This window comes from Vanacampus margaritifer, chromosome 15, assembly GCF_051991255.1.
Source record: "Vanacampus margaritifer isolate UIUO_Vmar chromosome 15, RoL_Vmar_1.0, whole genome shotgun sequence".
Taxonomy (NCBI): Eukaryota; Metazoa; Chordata; class Actinopteri; order Syngnathiformes; family Syngnathidae; genus Vanacampus; species Vanacampus margaritifer.
The window spans coordinates 5,216,275-5,233,361 of NC_135446.1; the positions used below are offsets into that span (position 1 = coordinate 5,216,275).

A 17,087-nucleotide genomic window follows, 5' to 3' on the forward strand; every position below is an offset into this window, starting at 1 on the left:
CCTCTTTTGTGAATTTACCATCAAACAGAGTCCTGCGTTTCCCCTGAACATAAACATTGACACTCATCCAGAAGCTAGCTTTCTGTTCAAAAATACCTTCCGTACATGTTTCTTTCAAATCATGGTCGTCTCCCTAAACCGTCTCCCTGCGGATTTATCTCAGTCTGAGCTTGCTTTGAAAGGAACGTGGCAGGCCTGCCAATAAAATCACAATATTGATATTTTTTCAACATGAAGATTGATATGTACATGCTTACTGTGGACCCTGACAGTAACGCTTTGAACAAGGTTACTTTCACCATTTACTTACAAAAAGGACAAATATCAAACAGGGGAAATCCTGTAAATATTACAGTTATGTCATAAAATTGATTGCAGGATGAAGGACTGAACTGTAGGACTGAATTTGAAATATTCACTGCAACAAATGACATAGTATAAGTGCACAGATTTGTTTGCATGTTTAAGAACCTCTCATACCAAACTCTTATTTGGACAGACCTTGAAAAGTGACCCCATGCAAGAAATGGAGACAACACAAGCCATTCAGGCGGAGGGCTTGGATTCCTCTCCATTTTCTCTGCTACAAAATGAAGGCAATATAGTGAGTGGAGTTACCACAGTCAAATGCTTTAGCCGCCTTTGCAAAGCACTCTCTTTTGGCAAATGTAATCTCCGCCGTCATCTTCCATCCTTCCTCCCCGCTTTGTGAAGCTCTCCCCAGAGGGGGATGCTCGGCATTGTGCCCTCCACAGTTTCAGACTGGCAGATGAAGCGACACAACAAACGTCCTTTTTCTCTTCTTTTTTTTCTCTTTTTTTTTGTCTACGTCCTTTTTCTCTGTTTCTCTGTTTGCTGCATGAGGTTGACGCTGGGTGAGGCAGAGTGATTGCGCCATTAGAGGAGAAAAAACAAAATAATCGCAGGTGATCCGGTAGGTTTTTGTGACAGCCTAATAAGACAAACAATTGAAAACAGGCATAGAAAGCAGAGAGGAAGCGGCGGTGGCGGCAACAAAAGTATTCCGCATTACTTAAGTTGTTTTTGTCTGGTGAGCATTAACTGCTGCTGTTTTGTTGCTCTGTGCACGTAAAGCAGCATTAGGTTTTAAGTAACAACTTCAAAATCATCACCATCAGTGCAGTATGTAAATGAATGGACTATTTTAGGTTCTGACTGTATTTGTTGTTTCCTTCAGTCAGTCACTACTGCAGGAATTTCACACCATCTGGCCACTATCAGTTCATTTGGTTTCATTGCAGTGAAGTACTGTTCAGGTATCTGTGTTGTGCTTAAATTTTTTTTTCATTTTGTGTCTGTCCTCCTTGAAATGATGGAGAATCACAGTTCTGAGGTTCGGGGTTCATATTTGTCGGTACATAATCCTTGTGTGAGTGTTTGGTCTACAATAGTTGTGAGCAGTGACCAATCGGGGTGTACTGTGTCTCTTGCCCAAAGTCAGCTGGGGTCATCTTTTGCTAACTCGCAACACGAATGAGAACAAGCAGACATGGATAGATGAAAACATTAATATGCAATGTAAGTTAATGTATCCACTGTTGGAAATGTCACATGATAGGAACTAGTAGTGGCAAGTCTGCTTGTTACCCAATTTGAACTCTACTAAGCATTGTTGAGTGCTGCCAATTGCGCACAGAACAAAATCACTGCCTTGTTCACCTAAGGTGTGAAGTGACTTCTATTAGGTCGGCGCTGACTGTAGTATTTAAACTGTGAGCATAACCTGAGAGGTGGCGTGATTACAACAATAATCACGACTGTTTCACCTCTCAGGGGATGGGAACATTGCTCAATATCTCTTTCAGTGGGAACAAACTTGAGCATAAGATAATCATGTATCAGGCAGTGGCTGTCTGTTTTCTGCACAAAATATCTTAGCATCCACTACCCCCCCGCGTAAGGAGCATAGAAAATGCATGTTTTGATCTTGGTCTCCTTACAAAAGGTTGTTTATCCTGGCCGGCTTTGATGGTATTTCTGCAATCACACCAAAGGTAGTGGCCTACCGAGCCCTTTCGCCATCATCTGCATCGTTATCTCCCTGTGGAACAAGTTGAAGACAATCCTGATGGGATCTCCCCATACTCTCCTTCAGCGTAGGTTCTGGGTTGCTACCAGCTTCTTTAATTGATCCCTCTGGGTATTCCAGGCACATCCAAAGAGTGCACTGAATAGAATTGCCACTAAGAAGACAGCTGCTTGGCCTGCCCAGACATGCAGAAAGATGGGAAGACGAAGACCCCCTTGCTGCTAACCATCCATTCTGTTTTGAGTTTTCTTTTAGAGGGAGCCAAGTCAGCACACCTCACCTTCCATTTGGGGAACTCGGGGAAAACATTAGAGTGTTAGCGAGGGGCAAGAGGGAGAAGCACCAAGAATAAAAAAGTGCTGTCTCCTCATGTTCTTCAGAGAGGAAGCGTTTGGATTGATGTACTAAGTGGGGAGCATTGCTTAAGTCTCTGCTGGCCAGTGAAACAGTGTAAAGAGCTAATGTTTCCAAGCCAGATTGTCAATAATGGTGTGTTTCAGCCATCTTAATTTGGCACAAACAGATAATTGATTTCATAAAGTAGGAAGTGATTGATAGCTCATGTGCACGCAGCTGTCTTCGACTAGCAGACGGCTGCAGATGAACAAGGCCGATGAACTATTATGTTCATTGTGACACATATAGCTTTTATTTATTTATTTTTTGCTTCTCCTAGTGTCACAAATTGTGAGAGTAATTAGATGGGACAAAGCTGAGAGACTACGTTAAGATAACTGTCCTGAATTAAAATCTAAATCACATTGGACACTCAAAATCTAAACAATTTGGAGGTTTAACAGACTTAAGGAAAATCACATGCAAAACTTCAGCACGAATAAGAGGTGGTACTAGAGGAGGCGCTACATGACCGCCAGGGGTGGCCATGGCCAAGTTGTCACAGTTTGGCCACCGCCCCGGCCACCCCCACGCCTTCGGGAAAAATGTTGATATCTGGGATTTTTTGGCCATTTTTTACACAAATGCAATTGTTAGACCACTTGATAGTCTGCCACAAGTTGTTTTGATCTGTATGCAAATTCCAAAATACCACGCTTATCTATTATTATATTTTTTATAGTCCTCTGCATTTAAATGCGTGAGCTTTTAGCGTAGTGTTGCTTATCTTGGAACTGCAGATTCTCAAATAAAAACAGGCAAGAGGCTTTTTCGAAAGTTTTCGTTTATCCCAAGTCCTAAAATTGGTGAATTGTGTTATTCTACTCTCCTAAACCGGTAGACAAAAACAAAGATTGTGTTTGATATCCACACTGTAAACATGCGCAGCGCAAGTGGAATGTAAAGCAAATAAATGTTCTGGTCTCTTTTGAGTTTTTTTTTTTAATTCCCTCCTTCCCTCCCTCCTTTTTGGAGCACAATAACTCCCATAACCATTTTTCTCCTCGGTTTGCCAAAGTTTTGAAGGTGGTTAAATCTGACACTTTGATAAGCCAGTCTAATAACACTGCTGCAGAAAAACAACAGCACAATGCTGATTACATTATGTGTTGTTATTTTATCAACATTTCGCCTTCCAAATTGGACTCCCACACGTCTATAGTGTATTTCATTAGCGAACAAGAAAGCTAAAGTGAAAGTGGTGAAGGCGTGACCGTGTTCAAGTCCAGACGGAGCAAAACGTCCTCATCTGTGCACTTCCCCCCCCCCAGGCTCTATGACGTGACAGGACTCTCCCTCCACATTGTTGCACTATGGAGAGCATTGACGACCCCCTTGACAGGCAGCCAGACACCACCCACCACCGCCACCATTATCACAAGCCCGCTCATTCCCTGGAAGTCCTCCAACCTGCACGGTGGTCTTCGTGGAGGCAGAAAGGTACCAAAATAGCCCTTTGTTTGTATCCCTTGACAACACATTTTGATGGTGTTGACATTATTAACATTTTTAATTCTTTATTTCATATATTAACCATGTTGAAATGTTTTATAGATGTGTAGAGTAGGTGAAATAGTGTTGAACTCAGTATAATTTGACCTTAACCTAAGCTGGTACCTTGTTTTGTATAAAATTCCTTCTCAGTGTTTTGCGCACACACATTCTGTTCGTGAGAACAGAATTTGCCACACATACCCTGAGAGCACCATCACTCACGGCCACTCTAAATCCAGTTCAATTTGTTTGTGAGATATTGTTTTGGGAAAAAAGTACGAAAAGTACCCTGAGAGTATATTTTGTCTAAAAAGATGAACACAGCTGCGGACTGTAAACGAAAATAATATTATGTAACATATTGTGTGAGAACCAATCTGTTTTACTTATTCATAATGGGAGGAGAAAAGGCGTTTTACTTTCAAAACTCGATTCTATAAAAAGCCCTCTTTTCCAAGGGAGGGGGCACGCACTCTTGGATTGACACACTCTTTACGTGATATTCAATTGGTGTGACCGGAGATCTCCGTAATAAATCATCCTTCGAAGGAGCTTTTGTCACAAAGAAGTCTCATCTCCAATTTTTGGAACACGCAAATTATGACAAATTATATCATCATTTAACAATGGCCAAACTGTTAAAAGGAACCCCGACGGTAATGACAAGTTTGCACCATATTATTTATTTGGTTGTTACTAACATAACTAGGAGCTTAATTTTTCAAAAATCATTTCCAAATACATTTTGTAGAAACTTTTATTACGTCGCAACGCATTCAGTGCGTAATGACGTAGAATGGTGGCAGGCTCTCTGCCGAGCAATGTGAAACGCCTGTAAAGAAAGCAAGGTAACCCTCCATAGTGTTCCTAAAGGGACGTTCAAAACTCTTGAATGCGTCTGGTGAATGACGAGAGCACGGTGTGGGGGAGGGTGACTCTCCCGATCGCAAGTTGTTTCTTTAGGAACGCTACGAGGCTTAACTTGCTTTCTTTATAGGCGTTTCACATTGCTCGGCAGAGAGCCTGCCGCCATTTACGTCACTAACGCACTAAATCCGTTTCAACGTAAACAAAACAATGGCGGCGCACATCCAAATAAAGTTTCTACAAAATGTATTAAACTGGAAATGATTTTTGGAAAATGAATCTCATAGTTATGTTAGTAACAACCAAATACATAATATAGAGCAAACTTGTCATAACAGTCGGGATTCCTTTTAAATAGAAGTAATGTTTTAGAACACTATAATTTTTACTTGATCACATAAAAGAAATGTGAAATGTAAAAGAAATTCTCTTGCCAACAAGAGAAATAATGGACACAAGAATCCCGATATATAACTGAAGTAACCGTCTGCTTGTTTGACATCCTTGTTTTGCTTCTTTTTTTTCCTTTTTGCGTTTAGCCCACCAGTTCCCTGGTGTGCGTTAAACTAGCAAATATCCATGTGTGCTGCAATACAAGACAGCTCCATCTGTGTTTCCAGCTTGTTCCGCTCTTGCTTGGCATCGACACGCCTTAAGCCTGGCGAGCCCTCACTCCGATGGCGTCAGGATGAAAGCAGGCGCCAGACAGGGGCAGCAGATATTAATGCACGTTACTGGGACGGCGGAGTAGCCGCACGGACATTTTTAACTTACGGTGCAATAAAAAGGATTAGGACCAAGTCATAAAAGTGCCCATTCTTGTTGAGCTTCAGAAAAGCAGGTTCCTCTACCAGTCAATATCTCTGGCAGTTATGGGCCCTTTTATGATTTGCTTTTAAGAGAAAATCTGATCCCGCTGTTTCTTTCCCATCTAGACAGCGAGCCCCTCGCTAGATTTGCAGCTAAAAATAGACATTGAAGGAATCCATGCTCAGATACTTGCACAACACATCATAGAAGATCTGTTTACCACCATTTAAGCAAGGCCCGAATGCAATTAGAACGATGGGCCCCATAAAGAAAGACAATGACATAACCTCGGTTACAAGCCAAGTTCTTTGTTTCAGAGGCGAATGAATGCATTTGTTTCCTGAGGTCATCATTCTGCGGATGGGATATCTTGTTGCTTCTTTAGAAGAAGCTTTCTGATCATCTGGTATTGAGCAGATAGCATATACATCTGGTTGATATTGTGACAAAATATACCAAAAAAGGCTCCTTTGTGGCATAACTCGACAGATAGCGAGCTGCTTGAGCGTCTGGAGGCCTGTGCATGCTGCGTACGTACATGCAGTTTTGCTGCTTCAGGCGTGTAACGAGCCATTTCCCACCGCTTATTAACCTGTGGCTCATTGCTAACCCGCTGATGAATATTCATCGGGCAGGCTTTTGTGGGAGGGAGGTGCAACGATGCAGCAGGAATGTGACTGTTTCAGTGATAAATGATCAGTCAAATGTTTATTAGGCAGCACAATGCCCACCAAAACAAAAATTAAAAAACTAATAATACATTTAAGAAGTATAGTATACTTAAGTTGACACTGATGCTTTTTTATTTTAAATATATACTGTAGAGGTGTTAGTCGATTAATTTTTAATTAATCGCATGACTTCAATAATTAACTGATTATTAATTGCAAATTAATCGCACATTTTATATCTCAATTTATATCTAAATTTATAATAAAGGATACGATATTTTTTCCCAATTTTTCATACTCTTGTCAACATAAAAGTGGGAATAACTGTTAATGTAATAGAAATATGGTTGCATTTTTTTGTCATTGAATCAATCATTAAAACAAATTCAATTAAAAATAAGTACTGTTCTGTGAAAAAACGAGTGTGACATTAATTTATGTTGGTCATTTTTCTGTTACTACATGGCATAATTGCATTTGTAAGACAATGGTGACAGCTCAGTGCATTTTTCTTTTTATATTAAGAGCTGACTAATTTTTAAGTTCAAGTACAGTTAAGTTCAATACGGATGCACATTGTAAAATGACTCAACTTTACTGGAAACAAAACATGTACACAAAAGACAAATTTTTAAAATTGTAAAGTACAACTTGACGCCAGTCCCCACAATATATGCATTATTATTTAATTTATTACTGCTAAATTGTGTTATAGTGACTCCTTTGACGATGTTGAATGCTTTTATTTTGTTGAGTTCTTGGATGCGCATCGATTGTAAAGTGACACCGCTTTACTGCAAGCTTAGCCAGAGCCCCTCTGCTGCTAGCAAGCCAAGAAAGACCATAACTGTTATTAAGAGCTATTTTTTGGAGTTGCTGAATAAAATACGCTTCACATCTAAAGATCAAGTGACTTGGGGTCACTCCAACTAACAAGACAGCGTCCATTCGGCTCTTGGCTCTCACGGTTTGAGAGGGCCAGTGCCACAGACACGTCTTGGAGAGCTGGAGAAAACTAGCTCATTGCTAACGGCTAACCGAGTTAGTTCTTCAAAGCAGAGAAGCGGTGGAGGTGCTGCACAGTCCAAATGGCTCCTCCACACTGACATTCTGCCCTTTAAACATTGTATTTTAGCTCCAGTGTAGTACAGTGCATTTATATTGGGTCATTTTGACGTGGACGTTTCTGCTGCGTCACGATTGGAATTCTCTTAGAAGAGGCTTTCCAAAAAATTTGTGCCGTTAATTATAAATAATTTTGACACCCTTTATACATACACATATATATATATATATATATATATATATATATATATATATATATATATATATATAAATATATATATATATATATATATATATATATATATATATATATAAATATATATATATATATATATATATATATATATATATATATATATATATATATATATATATATATGCTTTTTTATTGTCAACTGTAAGCTTCACTAATAAATACTAGACTGTACATAGTAATCTGACTAAAGTGTTTGGGTGGCAGTTTTTGTTTCAAAATACAGTACACGTAAAGTTTTGAATGTGTTTACTTATGTCAGTGTTGGTGGCAACCAAGTGGATGCATTTTCTTTAATGCCCCCTTTAACACGTTTAGTGCGGGTCCGTGTGCGCTGACATTTGCGAGGGAGCCAGCCAGAATACACACGCAGAGGAAATGTCAAGTTGCGGCGGTCATATGTTGGCGCCAATTTGCTTTCAATCCCATCTGGAGAGTGACTGCCTATGTATTATGAATGGCGTTGTCTTTAGCGCCAACAGATGTGCCTGCGTACGCGTTCACTCTTGTGCACAAGTCAACCACATATAGAATGTGTCAACAAATGTACTGCATCCTTTGCTGCGCCTCAAGACAGGAAGATGTCATGTGCCTGGAATTCAATGTTTTCCTCTTCCTTGGATGAATATCGATATGTATTGAGTGGAATGCCCGGCTGTGACTGTGCACAAATTAGACATGAATACACATGGATTATTTATGGTTCGCTGCAGCCACCACTCTCGACGATCGCTTCAAGTTTGTCAGTCAGTTTATAGCCGGACTTCATCTTTCTCTCTCTCTGCTCTCGCTCGCCATTCCTGCATGCCCAAGAATGGCATCTAGTCGTTGGCTCTCATAAGATATAAAATAGAGTAATATGGCAGTTTCCTGATAAACCCAAGGTAATAATCACCTAGGGCCTGGGAATTTTATTCATAGGGCAAATTCATCTGATATTCATCTGACATTGCTTCCTCTTTTAATAGGAGACTTGCATTTCCCCCAGATGAGATTTTTGTGTGAGGGAGATTAATGGGTGGCTGTTTGCCACAAGGCGGGTGCGAGTTTGTCTGCGTGTATTGTGTGTGTCTGCGAGTACGGGCAAAAGAGGAGCATTGTGGGAATATAAGAAAATGAGCACGGCTGACTGCATGTGGTAGTTTACGGAAAACAAGACCATTTCACTGCTACCCATTTGCATTCCGTTTCAGTCCAGCATCCTTGACTGCCATTGTAGGATTTCCCAGTAGGGCCGCAAGTATTGCCTGACAGTAATCCCATAGCAGCTACTTCTGCGGGATAGGGACATAGCTAAAAATGACTACAATTGTCTATACCTTAGGGATGTAACGATAACGGCAATCTCGTGAAATCGCGATATCAAAACTGCCACAATATCGTTGTCGTCATGTCATGATATTTAAAGCAGCACGTGTTTAAAAAAATCAGGTTGATTTCCATTTGTGCAGCTCTAGCTCCCTCTGGTGGCTAGTTTTTTTTTAGTGCAGTTTAATTTTCACTAAGCATGTTTTGGTCCTTTTATGTTTAAAATCCACGCTAATGTTCAGATGAAGGGGAATGTAATATGCTTGTGAAGCGTGTCAATATCAATGTGTGCGTGCATTAGCAAGTTAATTCCATAATTATTACCGGTAAGTGTTATTAGAAAGGGTAGGTTGTTTATATGCATTGCTGTTTGTACAAAAGCACAATATTGTATAATAATTTTTATTTTCTTTTTTACAATATGGTGACCTTCTTTAAGTTTGCCAACCTCCCCACAATATTGTGATAATGATCGTATCGTGTGACCTTCATATCGTGATAATATGGTGTTGTAATGTTTGGATATCGTTATATCCCTATTCCTGTATTAATAGTTTAAACTCTTAAAACAGAGCAACATGGTTTCAATCTCATTTTACAAGTTTGACTTTGAAAATAAATACAGCCTTTCTCCTCCACCACTTACTGGATCTAATACTGCCAGCAATTTGTTAAGTTCACTGTTGGATATTATGATTGAATACCCGTTCTCCATCCAACAGCTGATTCTTGCATGGCCTGCGCCATTCAACTTGATTATTATTACATTCAAACCTCAGTGGCATTTTTCCACAATCTTGGACGGCGGCACCATTATTTTGGCTGCCAGATGCTTTGCCGACACTTCCAGATATGTCTTTTTGCTGTAAGATTAATTGTTTCTCTGCCGGAGTCACTTTGTTCACTTGGTGGAGAATGAATCCTGTAGTTTTTAGTCTATTAGTTTATTGGGCATGCAAGTGACTGTAGCTTCCGTTGAGCAGTCATCAAACACTGCAAAAACTAAACAAACACAATATCAGTGCCAAGATCAGGACAAAATAAAGTGACACACGCAACCGGATTTTCATAAGCTCAAAGAAAACCTAGTTCTGCTTGCCAATTTAAAATTCAAGACTCAGTCATTGTCTTGAGATTGAGGTCTCGTGTTTCTTGGTTTTTCAGACCAAGGTGATCTGATGTGGTGGTGGTGGTGCGATGGTCTTTATTTTGCTATGGTCTGTCTTGGACCTTGTCTTGAGATTCAGCAGTTATCTGTCTTTTCTTTGTGTTGCAATGTTCTTGTTTTCAAATTTGTTTGAGAGCAAAAAAGGAATTCTGTGTTTAGTAGATTTCTTTGCGGTAGCAATCCTCCTTGGCAGTAAAACTTACTGTCAATTTTATATCGCCTTTAAATTTTGCCACATTTCTAAGGAAAATTTGTATCAAAATAGGCTACGCACTACTAATAATACTACACAGTAAACTATGGTTTGCTATTGACTTTTACACAATGCTTATTGCGATACGTATCGCAATACGTGTAGCCGGAAAGATGGCCTTCAAGGTGATACATATCCCGATATTTGACATTACTTTACACACATTTTTCGGAAAATGATTTTTTCATAATGTTGGCTAGCAAAAATGTTTTCTTCTAATGTCTTCTGTGTGCACTGCACAGTAATGAGCAGCTTTCGCAGATGCGCCAGGAAACTTTATGACTCCATATCAATGCGTGCACAGTATTGTAAAGAGGCCCACAACAATATATTCCCATATTGATTTTTCAGCACATCATAAAGTAAACCCAGTTTTTGCTGCAAATATTTAAAGATTTTGTTGAAAAGTGACTCCAATTGACTCATGACTCTCCTAACAACTTCCTGTTTGCTCTGTCCTTGGTCTTTGGCGGCAGGTCTCGTAACACCACCAGAGCACCAAAAAGGGAGTGCTTGCAGAAACCCCGCCCCCCTCGTCTCCCCAGGACATAAATGGTATATGACTCGCAGGAAAACACTGTCCCCTGCGAGCGCCTCCACGGACTTCTCCCACCCGGCGTGTGTTGCCGGGGTCAACATGGTCGCCTGCTTTCCACTTCTCCCTGCTCCGTCCAATTAGCAGCTTTTGCCCGTCACTGTGGAGGGTCGGACTCTTGCGAAATGTCACGGGTGATCTGCGCCCCATTGGAAGTCCTCGGAATTGCTGAAGGCAACAATTGGCCGCAATTCTTCACTTTTCTAGAACATCAGCGGGGCGCTTTGGAGAAGTGAGTGCTGTGTGCTGTGAAGAGGCCTTCTGCTGGAGCAGACCTCCCATATTTTTATAGACCAAAGAGCAAATGCGCGAGGACTGACACAGTGGACACTCGCTGCTCGTGTCCTCATTAAGCCACCCGTGGACAATTTGCGTTGCCTGGCATACGCACGGATCAACGGAGTACTTTTGACCATTTTTTCTTTCCTCGGACTGAGCCCAACGCTGTATTCTGGAACCGGAGATATAGGTACTACATACGTATAACTGTGTATAAAGAAGAAGAACAAAAAGTGACAATGTGGACAGCTGGCGTTGTTGTGTTAGCGAAGGAAGAAAGCATATGCGTGAAAAAAAGAAGAAAAGACGGCGTGAAGAAATGTCATTAAATGTATTTTGAAAGGCCCTCAAAGTTATATATTTAACAGTTTTTATATGTTGTACCTTTGTAGAGAAGCTTATTGGACTTGTGGTCACAATGCCGATTAGGATGTGAACAAATGGTGTTGTTCTCATTTCCGCCGGCGCTTCGTAGTCTTGGGTTTTTCCATTCACATCTCACTAGCTGCTTTCTTTTCATGCTCATTTCCAAGTCAGTGTCCAGCAAAAAAGAAACCTGAGGACTGACCCTGCCGCCAACTTAACATTGTAAATGTATCGTAGTCAGTGGAAGCCAATGAAGACTGCTAATTTGCTATGATGATATTGTATTGTACACAATGTGGAATACTGACACATTTCCTCTCGAAGGCTTTTGATCTCTTAATTTATTTCCATGCTTGTGTTAGCCGGCACAACAATCGATCGGGCGGGCGGGCCTCTCTGTCGGACGTCCACCTGCGTAACCAGGAGATCGAACGAGAGCGCAGCAGAGATATTACGGTCATTGACATACAGTACTTTTTTAAATCATGAAGTATTTTAAGAATAAATTAAATACAATCAAAGAAATGTCCCTTGAAAATGTAGATGGTTGTTGGATCCAAACGGTCTTCAGCTGGAGTCTCAAAAGGTAACTCAACTCATCTATTTGGCTTTGAGCACGTTGGACAAGATCCGAAGACGACCCGGTCCCAATCAGTGGTACATATCAAATTACTACAAGAAATCAGTTGTCATGGGAACCAAATCATACATGCTTTGTTCATCATCCAATTTGAAGCCCAAGTGTTCCATATTGGGCGCAATTGTGACAAAACAAGAAGTCAATTTTTTTTTACCGCTAATGCTAATGAGATGCGATTATCACAAGAGGCTGTGATGATTCCATTTTCTCAACGTCTTTGTAAGAAAGGAAATCCTTCTCTCATGACTGATTTGGCGCATATTCACGGTCTGTTCATTTGCGGCGGCGCTGCCATAAAAGCGCGCAATTAGAGACTCTGCAAATCTTTTGTGTGACGATGATGAGCGCTGTCATGGATTTGAGGACCATTGAGATGCACAATAATTATCACTGGATCACTGTACACCCTCTGGTTGGCCTTCATTATCCAAGTTGAGAGGGTAAAAAAGCTCTCAATTAACCAGAAAGTGATATAGCAGTAAAAAGAAATGTTGCTTTAATGTAGTTCTCCACTGTTTACATTTGAAGTAATTTTTCCATCCAACATTATTACAGCCGAAAACAAAAAATGTACACAGGAATATATGAGTATTTTTTTATTTTTAATAAGCTGCCTGCATGTTACCTTGAGCTCTTTTTTTCCCCCTGACAGCATGCATTCCGCAGCAAACGTGACTATGAAGAAGAAAATCAAGAAGGATCCCCACAGAGGCGCCATTGCTTAGCCAATTTAAAATGTTTGCATTCATTTCAATCACATTTTTCTCAATGTTTTTTTTCTTCCCATCCTGTAGGGTCCTGCTTACTTGCTGAGACTTTTTACACACTTCGTATCCAGCTAAGACTAATGTAATACAGTATTGAAAGATTTGGCATCTAATTTCTAATTTCACACTAGAATTCTTTCTTTACAATCTACATTTGATTAAGTGCAGACAAAGTGGATTGATAGACGATACGGCCAATGTAGCTGCTTACTTAAAGATGCCCCACCCCAAAAAAATGCCATAGAAATAGTTACAATAGTCAGTCATGATTTCAGCCACAAAGTCATTTGTCTTTTCATGTGGATTCTTTATATGCATTGTTAATTTTTTTCCAGCAGGTTTTAAGGTTCATAAAGTGCTCTGATGTGTGTGCTGCGGAGTCACATGGAAGGTTTGTATTGCTGTGAGAGCACATCCATCTGAAAATGTGTTTCGCTTTTGCTCCTACACTGCAAGCAACTTTTAACAAGTTATATAAGCAGAGTAGAAAGCTGGGTTCACAAGCAATTTTTTTTTTGGGGGGGGGGGGATTATATACACAATTATGTTGTGAAAATATGAGTAGTCAAACTAACTAATTTGGCAAATGAAAAGAATTGCATATTTATGTCCTCTGGGGTTTTAATGAGGACAGGACGTGTGAGTGAGGCAGCGCGGTGGGAAGTTAAAACATTTTTTTGAGATTTCCAATCTGCTTGATTTACATTTTAAATAGGATATTGTGTGTATATGTAAAATATGGAGGGAGGGAGGTGAGACGGATATACTTTAAAAGAGGTGCATATACGTATAAATATGCACACTCACACTATTAAATATTTGACTATTTGAACTTACTTAAATTTGATTGTACTTAAATTACTTTTTTTTGTTTAATAAAAGGTTAAAATATTGTATTGGCAAATCTTATTTTCTAATACTTGACATTATTTTACTTTATTGTTGAATTGGCATATAATTTCAGTTTAAGTTTGAATGTTATTTTACTATTTTATTTGCGAATGCTAATTGTGCTATTTTTTTAAAGCACTAACTACAAATGCACTATGTCTACATCTTTCTCTATTAGAGAAGTTATAATAAAAAGAAGGATAAAGATTGTTTTAAAGACACCATAAGAAATTACATAACAATGCTAATGAATTAGAATTAAACATTAATGTATTTTTATTTGAATACATTATGTGCTAATGACAATCACCATAACTGATTTTTGTTATTTTGTTGTCTAGTAGATATACAGCAGACACAATGTTAAAGAGTTGAGACAGAAGAAAAAGACATGGCTGATGGCAAACTGCTCTGTAATCAAGACGTCCGTCGATTTACCCACCAGCCCGCTCCATCTCCCCAACAAGGTTGACAGCTGGCGACCAATCGGACATGCAAGACCACCGAATGAGAAAAAATGACCAGTTTTTCACCAGCTCCTTCAAAAACTCATTTACATGCTGTCAGCTTCCATTATGGCCGTCGACCTGCAGCCGGGGCCCTGCAGGACAGCGCAGCGCTCGGGTGCAGGGAGCGTGCCCGCCGAGCTACCGTTGGCCTGACCCGCTTCATTGCTCCACTAGACAACCACGTCTCCTGTATCAGGGCTCCTCTTACCATCCCACCCCTGCGTGATGCACACTCTGCTCGCAAAAGGAGGTGATTATCAAAGTGCCTGCTTCCCCATGTTTGCCCCTTTGAAACAATTAAACCACTCTCTACGTGCACCTCCAAGCATCAGCAAAGAGGATAAGGCTGCTAAACGCTGAGCCTTGAATAAATCTTTTTTTTGGAGGAGCACTGTATATTTATTCACCTTCCACTTTGTGCCAGAACACAACCGGCCCACTATAGTGTAATAGCAGGATCAAATTAGCATCTAAAAATCCAACGTGTACAGTTTTGTGATGGATTTGAATCTCTTTTAGCACCAAACTAAATTGGTTTGACCTTGGAGGTTGCAGTGGAGCGCATAACGACCAAGATAAGTAGGATTGTCATGTTAACAAAGCACTTTGGCCAAGAATGTGTTTGTTTTCAGGTGAGTACAAGGAGCAAATGATTCAAATCTGCTCAAAGTGTACTCATGTGGACGGGACTGTTGACAGACTGTGGTGGGGCCTCTCAGCCTACCTGATAAGGCCTCAAGGAGCCATCAACGAGGGACCAACAAAAAGTTGATAATGAATTTGGGACGACCGCCCGCCCGCCTTCGGAACATCATGGACCTCATGTTGTCCTTTAGCCAAACTGTACATTGTTGTTTAAAACTATGGGTGTGTTAATTTAAAGTTCCTTTAATGCCACTAATTCTTTTAACGTGTGATTAATTATCGCCCCTTACTTGGAAAGCCTGTACTCGGGGGAATTCCAGTCGCAACACAGCGTCTGCATCAAAATTTAGCAGTACTAAATTTAATAATAATGCATATATTTGTGGAGACTGGGGTCAAGTTGTATTTTTCAATTTTAAAAACGTGCAGAATTTCACAGGTTACTTCATGTTAAAGATTAGATGGATCATAGCTCTTAATATGAAAATGCACTGTGCTGTCACCAGCATTTTACAAATGAAATGATGACATCTAGTGGCAGAAAAACGACCAACACAAACCAATAACGCACTCGTTTTTTACATTATAGTATTTTTAACAATTTATAATGAATTATTATTAAATTACTGTATCAATGGCTAAAAGATGCAGCCATATTTCTATTGGTTTAACATTTTTTCCACATTTATGTTAACAAGAGTATTATATTTTTAATTAATAAATATTTTATTGTACATTTATAAAATATATAAAATGTGTGATTAATTGTGAGTCAACTATTGAAGTCATGCGATTAATTACGATTAAAAAAATTATTTGTCTGACACCCTTTTTAAAACAAACACACCCTAATTAAAACCAACACACTACTAGATACCACACACTTAGGTGGATTAGTTATTGCATAAGTAATACTAAGACAGACTTGTTGAAAGCCAGTCATGTTATTTTGTTGACTAATTTTAATGAGCAACATGAAAATGAATCAGTATTCATTCATCAACACTGTGTCACTGCTACAGTTTAATGTGACTTTATTGACTTTTCCGTCTCATGAATATTAATTTTCTTTTCTTTTAATCGGAGGATAATTTTGATCTGGCAAATGGAGCATCCACATGCTAACTCCTTTTGATCACATTCCTCAGTCTAGTCCACCTATCAGCATCATGTTTGTGAGGTTTGCTACCTCAGGTAACTTGATGCCTCCCACAATCATACGGTGTTAGTTTTTTATGGTGTCCAAAATAAGAGACAAATGATTTTTTTGTTTTTTGTTTGTGTGTTTTTTTTACAAGATACCACATCACATCAAAATGACGGTTTTATGCGTATGATGCTTCTCGTTGTATTGCATTTCCCTGCCTTGTTTCACCATGCGGAAAAACTTGAAATTTAATTGACAAGCGATCCACTCTCTGGACACATGCTCATTCAATGCAATCTATGTTTTTCATCTGAATTTGATAGTCTATAGAGTTTATCAGTCGGTCAAAATAATAGTCCAGATATCATCATCATCATCATCAGAGACTTCTCTGCTAAAGACTAAACTGTCCAATTATTTTGTTTCCTATCCTGGACTACACGATTGAATCACTCTGACTTTTGATTGCTATCTACTTTGATGCTTATATCATCCCTTGTGGTGAAAATGATAAAGCAGACACAATCAGAGGTGGACAGTTGAGCAAATCAGATGAGTGTGGTGGGGTTTCTTTGGTGAAGATCTCCTGATACTCTTGATACATTATTCCTTATCCTTTCCTGCCGCCCTCATCAATGTATTTACACTGTCCCCGAAAGAGCAGGTGAGAAATGATGGACTTGCACTTAAGTGAGCCCAGGCACCTTGATAATAGAGTAAGGCTGAAGCGATTAGCACACTAACAGCCTCACACCAAAATGACTGCTGCTGTCCTAGGGGAGGCCGGACGGCGGGAGCCGGAATCCACTCCTGTGTCTGATTGGTAGGACCGCCACTGTCATTCCCAAGAATGACCACTTCTGTGGCTCTCTGCATCTCTCTCGGCTCAGTGACTTCTGAGAGCATCCAGTTT

At 39.8% G+C, this 17,087-nt stretch overlaps 1 protein-coding gene across 3 annotated transcripts in view; it reads left to right on the forward strand.

The window, feature by feature from the left end:
- The window catches only part of tafa5a (TAFA chemokine like family member 5a), a 151,670-nt gene extending 136,204 nt beyond the window's left edge, over nt 1-15,466 (forward strand). For 2 of the 3 annotated variants that reach the window (XM_077545433.1, XM_077545435.1), the window contains exons 4-6: nt 3,718-3,886; nt 10,812-13,373; nt 14,218-15,466. In XM_077545433.1, coding sequence (XP_077401559.1) covers nt 3,718-3,726 — 9 coding nt within the window. In that variant the 3' untranslated portion in view covers nt 3,727-3,886; nt 10,812-13,373; nt 14,218-15,466. The remainder of the gene's footprint in view (nt 1-3,717; nt 3,887-10,811; nt 13,374-14,217) is intronic. The other variant, XM_077545434.1, reaches the window with a different exon arrangement.
- Nucleotides 15,467-17,087: the final 1,621 nt, after the last annotated feature.